We start from the raw sequence: 6,000 nt of genomic DNA on the forward strand, positions 1-6,000 counted from the left end.
TGGGTTAAAATTTTATTCCAAGTCGTCGACCCTTTCTACTCGCATCAGGCTGTATATTTGATATTTCCCAAGTCATCGTCGCAGAGGCGCGCAAATTTCTCCCCGCCATCTACTTCATGTCAATTAACTCCGTCGTCGAGTTCGCGGACCTTCCGCCATTCTTGCCCGTCCGCGAAGATTGACATTTATTTGCAACCACGAATAAACGCACATAAACGCTCCCGTGCAAGCTGTCTATTTCAGATCGTTTTTCGTCCGCGTCCCCGCCGCTTCTTGGCGTCGTCGGCTTTCATCTTCCGAGTTTAGCTCGTCCCTTCTCGCGCGACACTCGCGTCCAATATCCACTGTTTTTACTCCGTCGATTAAACGGGATAATAATTTCGCTATTCCCGCTCCTGTCCATTGTGGACTCGTTCTATACAAATGCGTGGAAATCACAGCTCATCGTAATTTATATATTTATACAATTAACGCGGAACGCGGCGTTGATTATCCTCCTTGAATGGTTCTCACATATTTCGTACAGCCGTAGAAAAATCATATTATTTATACGAAGACGTGCAAAAAATGCTTGAGTCATCAATTGTACCGTTCGTGTATAAACGGCGAAAAATGAAAAAAAAAGAAACGTGATTCTATCCATCGCGATTGGAAAATGGAGTTTTATTCTCACATGTACATGTAACGACTTCATTCGGTTTGTTTGCTCTCGGAAGAGAGCCAAAAAAGGAAAAAGCCACGCATGACGATCGTTCGAATCGCGCGTTTCCCTTTCTCGATCCTAGATAATGGACATCTTCCTTCGGAGTCTTTTGTTGGGCCGTTGCCTCCTGAAACTCTCCGCGTTTCTCTTCCGCGCATTCTCATTTATTCTCTCCTCCTTATTGTCTCGCATTACACGCCCGGTCTGGACCACCGACCTGGCGCACAGAAACGCGGAACAGTGCAGCGCGGGATTCAATATTTACGGAGCTTCCATGTGTGGACCATTCCACCTCGTTCACTCCACTCCTATACGCTCCCCCCGCTTCCCGTAGGAATTCTCTCCGGTTATTGTTGTTCGCCATGCGCTCGTAATATTGACCCTCGTGCAAATTATATCGTACTTTTCCACGTCCAGTCGATACATCCCACTTCCGGTCGCGCTTTGTTCGATGCGCGACAGCTGTCATGGTCGATCGTATCGCATTCATACGGCAACGTTTTCAAACCTTTCTCGTTTATTCACATCGCTCGCTCGTGATCTGAAATTTTCGCGCAGACACGCCGGCGAAGGTAATATCGCGTAGCGCTTCTACGGACGGAAGCTTCGACGGAAGCGTAATATTACCTCGTTTATAAAACAGGATCCCTCGCGCCTCTCACCCGCCTTGGAAACAAGACGCATTTATTCTGTATCTCCAGGGGTTGTAATTATTTCGCACTTAAGCTTTAACTGTGTCCTCTCTGTTACTTATTTTATAATTTCAATCAATTATGTTCTCTTTCGAGAAATTGTCATTCTATGCGCAAGTAATATTGGAAAGTACGACATTTACTACAAGAAAATGTAATGACAAATATGTATATGAATGACAAAATGAAGAAAAATTATTTTTATAAACAATATTGAATAAAATCTTTTTAAATGGTATTATGGATACACAACTGAATCTCTCAGTCAAACTGAATCTTTAATCTTTAATGCTTAAATAATTATTTTCATTTGATCTTTTTTCGTATCTGTAAAAGTAATAGTCTCTACGAGATTCCTAATCCGCTACAATTCAAATACAAGAGAACATTTTTTTTAACTATATTGAACGACTACTTAAATTGTTCTATATATTCCTCCGTTTCTGCTTAGGTTCTACATAAGGGAGGAATAAAGGCATACAGTTTAAATCCCCCCGCTTAAGAAACGATTAAATCTTTTCACCGCTTATTTATGATATCATCACCCTACACTGTTAAAGCTATAAGACACGTAATTGAAACGACGTATCACACGCTGTAGTCTTTACCGCTGCTATTTCAATTTCTGTCTGTTCGCCGACACTCACGCGACTCGAGTTACCAAATTGTCTTCACGAAGAGTCACGTCTATTGAAAAAAAAAAAAATAATAATAGACGGGATTCCAAATTATTCTCAACATCATCCTCATCGTTCCTGTCTCTCATTCCCTCCCGGTTTCTTCCTCTCAGACGTTATTTTCGATGCTCGCTCATTTCCCCTCTGGGGCCTCTCCGCGAGTTCGCGCTCGCGACAGCCGAGGGACTGCACGCGGTCCGTTCATAATAATTAGCAACACCAACGAAAATAGAATTCTCGGTGGCTGCGACCGATGTGGCGCGTCAGGATAACGCCACGCCGCGCCGGCCGGCTCGCGGAGCGACATTACGATGTCATAATTCTGCGATACCGCTCGGCGTACGGACTGTACGGTGCTACGGACCGCGAATATTCTGACAGGGCGCATTAATAACGCTTTGACTTTGGGGTTGCCTGCGACGGAATACATATTACATCAGGATTGTCACGAAACTGGAAATCAGAGAAAGTCAGAGAATTTTGCAAAATTGTATGGAAAATAAAAATTTTTAGTTTTAAAGAAGTTTAACCCTTACAATGCTCAGTTCGGTGCCTCATTACCTATTTAAAGTTGTTCGAAAAATATCTAAAAATTCATGAACATATTACATTTAACTTTCTTATAGGACAAATGTTTAAACTTTATTTTAAAACTTACAAAAAATAAAATATATTACAATTACCCCGAAAGATAGGGAAAAAATAGTGGCTAGCGACAATATTTTGAATGATCAATTTATAATCATTTTTTCACACACATATCATAAAGCCGTATTTTTACCAAAAAAATCCCTTAAAATTAATGCACACTCCCAATAATAATAGTAATTTACATCGCTCTATTAAATTACTCTTTCAACAAAAAATTCAGCTGTTTTAATTGAGAACAAAAATACAAAAAAATTTAAATATTAAAAATATTAGCGAAAATCATGGAATTTTATCCGGAAATCAAGGAAAAGCTGTGTAGGAGGAATTTGTGGCAAGCCTATGTATATATATATATATATATATGATGCATAGCGTATCGAATGTGAGGGTGCATTTACTCGCGAGGTTCATATGATTCGTTTAATAACGGATAATGATCTAACGATAAGCGAGACTTTTCTAGTGCTTGTTCCGCAATATTCCGCGAATAATTGTGGATTTCGCTTTTCTACCCTCCGACACGGAAATCGGCGGGCCAAATTGAGCCATATTTTGTACATACACCGACCGAAAGGGGGAGAGACGAAAGCTTCTCGAAAAGTCAATAGTTAAACGCCAATGAGGAAAGCGAAAATTTATAATCGCGTATTATTTGATCGCCTATTATTTATAACGAGACAAAGCGCAGTCTCGCTTATCAAATAAACAATGTCAATTAATCGCGTACCATTTACATTCATTACGCGCGTCATATGTAGCGAGGCATACGATTGCTTTATTGACCGTCAGGGAGAGTCTCATAGCGCGATAAATAATTTCTTGCAATATCGCATTCAGCGACGTTCGCTAGCACAACGATTATAACGTAAACAATAGCGAAATGTCAACCGAGCTATGTTTGCAATCAATTTCGCTCATAATCTTTCGTACCTGCGGCTTCTCTGGTTTACACGTACTAACCGTATAGTTCCACTAAAATTAGACGTGCCTCTTCACACACATTCTTAACCCTTCTATGTTGAGGTGAAATTTCAGATATCCTGAAAAGTAGGATTGGATCGGATCCGATGCTTTTATTCATATTTTTATCTTTTAATATAACAAATTAATATATTAATTTCAAGTAAACACATTTCTCATATTCATGAAAACATTGTATTTAAGTTTTCCTGTTCATTTCTACTTTCAGAGCAACGCTGGGCCGCATATGTATGAAGCTGGTGATTGTAATGGGTATTACCTGGGTAGCTGACGTTGTCTCATGGGCCGTCGGCGGTCCGCAGTACATCTGGTACTTCACCGACCTGATAAACGCCTTCCAAGGGGTGTTGATTTTCGCGGCGGTTGGCTGCCAGCCGCAAGTTCGAGCCGCACTGAAAAGATTCTTCAGTAAGAATCCGCAAATCAACGCCGGGAGACAGGGTAATGGTCACAGCACAACCAGTCACGGGATGCCTAGCATGGGCGACAGCGTAACGCAAAATCCGAGCACTAAAACTGCACCGTTAGAGACTATCTGCTAGAATGGTTCTCCCGCCCGCGTCGATCTTTCGGCACTTAAAAATCTCCCATCAGTCAACGTTGCTGAAAATCGTCGAATACGCTTGTCATTGCGCTTGATCGGCCGATAAACGCGATGAGAGCAATTCGATTTGAATCGTGATTGAACCTACCGAGAGATCGTCTCGCGGCTGCAATTCGTTGTTCGGAGAAGTTTCCACTGCGGAAAACTTACACGGAGACGCGCGAAAGGGTCGTAATGGGGTTCCATGAATGGTCTCCATTCACCAGGAAACCAGTGATTGCACTTTACGCCGACGACTCGTCCGCAGTCGTAAACGTATATACGGCGTCTCTTCCGCTTTATTTCGTCTTCGTGAGCAGGTAACAAGCTCTGCGCACAATGTGACTCCGTACATCGGCGATACAAATGAGGTGTCGTCGCTTTATAATAACGTCGGACTAATCGACCAGAGAGAATATTTCCACACGATTGGTTGAGCAGCAAGAAGTTTTCCGTCGTTGACTTTGCAAAAAGGTTGAGAGACTTTTGCTGAAAGCGTTCTCTTATTGACATTTTCTAGTTAATACGCGAGTATACGAGAGAGGCCCGGGAAATGTCTATCTAAAGAACATCCGAAAGTGTTTAAGACGCCTTCCGGACGTATTTTAGGTATGTTTTGTACTTTCTCGCTGTTTGAGTTCTCGCGAAACGCGATAGCGCAATTTCGTGCAGCAGAAATACGGAGAGAATTATTTACGCTCTTTGTCCTGTCTGGTCGTAAAATGTTGCACGAAAATGCGGATTTCTATTCGTAGAAAGAGAACACACAACAAAGAAACGAATGACACAGCGTTTAAATTCGTGTATAAGGTAAGTCACGTAGGACTTGATTTTCCTGTCGTGGGCTATTCGACGTAGTCATTAACTCACCCGTCTCGCAACATCTGTCGAGCGAAATACAATCGGAGAATCAGCGTATACGATTATATCTGAAATCTCGGTAGTAACTTCCGGAACCGTCTCGTTCGAGCGGATGTTGATCACCGACAATCTATATATCGGTTTGCACGAAGCAGGCGGCAAACACACTTCGTTCTAATCATTGGATCTGAAAACTGAATACACTTGCTTGTCGACAAAGATAGATCGCGAAATTTCGCTGACGAAAGAACGGGAACGCTAATTGTCCATTCCTGTTTTGGTTCTGCCGGACTTACCACCACGCGATCCATCTTCTCTGACATAACCAATTACTCACCGTATGCAATTAACAGAAACTCTTTGCTGCGATATCTCGCCGATCTCGCATTTTAGAGCATTTTCGTGTACGCGTTCTTCTTTTTTATTCGTTTACATACGGCATATATGTAAAGCGCGGAACTCACCAAAAATGGCACAAAGAAAGATATGATATCTTGAATTTATTCCGAATCCGTGCTGTGATTTCGAATTGCGATATTTTAGCTCGAGTTTGACGCTTTTGCACTCGAGGCACTCAAGATGACGAGACATTGTACAGATGTCTGTATACGTTTAACGTATCTATCACAAGCATGACACGAGAAGAAGTGCAGAACATTCGAGGCGACGGGTGTTAAGCCGAGCAACACAAATGTTTAAAAAAAGGCACTCGTGTCTATTTCGATCTTTTCCGATGTCTCTTAATCACGAGTTCCTCAGGCAATTACCATCATGTTTTATGTGCCGTGAATATTCGTCACTAAATATAACGGACGTATGTTTGGCACAAACACGACATCGCCGCCTAAATAC

General features: G+C 41.9%; 1 protein-coding gene across 1 annotated transcript in view; it reads left to right on the top strand.

The window, feature by feature from the left end:
- The window catches only part of mthl1 (adhesion G-protein coupled receptor methuselah-like 1), a 156,193-nt gene extending 151,947 nt beyond the window's left edge, over positions 1 to 4,246 (top strand). Inside the window, exon 7 of the mRNA XM_018548307.1 lies at positions 3,913 to 4,246. Coding sequence (XP_018403809.1) covers positions 3,913 to 4,246 — 334 coding nt within the window. The remainder of the gene's footprint in view (positions 1 to 3,912) is intronic.
- The last annotated feature ends 1,754 nt before the right edge of the window (positions 4,247 to 6,000 follow it).

Source organism: Cyphomyrmex costatus, unplaced genomic scaffold (genome assembly GCF_001594065.2).
Source record: "Cyphomyrmex costatus isolate MS0001 unplaced genomic scaffold, Ccosl1.0 scaffold72, whole genome shotgun sequence".
NCBI classification, from domain to species: Eukaryota; Metazoa; Arthropoda; class Insecta; order Hymenoptera; family Formicidae; genus Cyphomyrmex; species Cyphomyrmex costatus.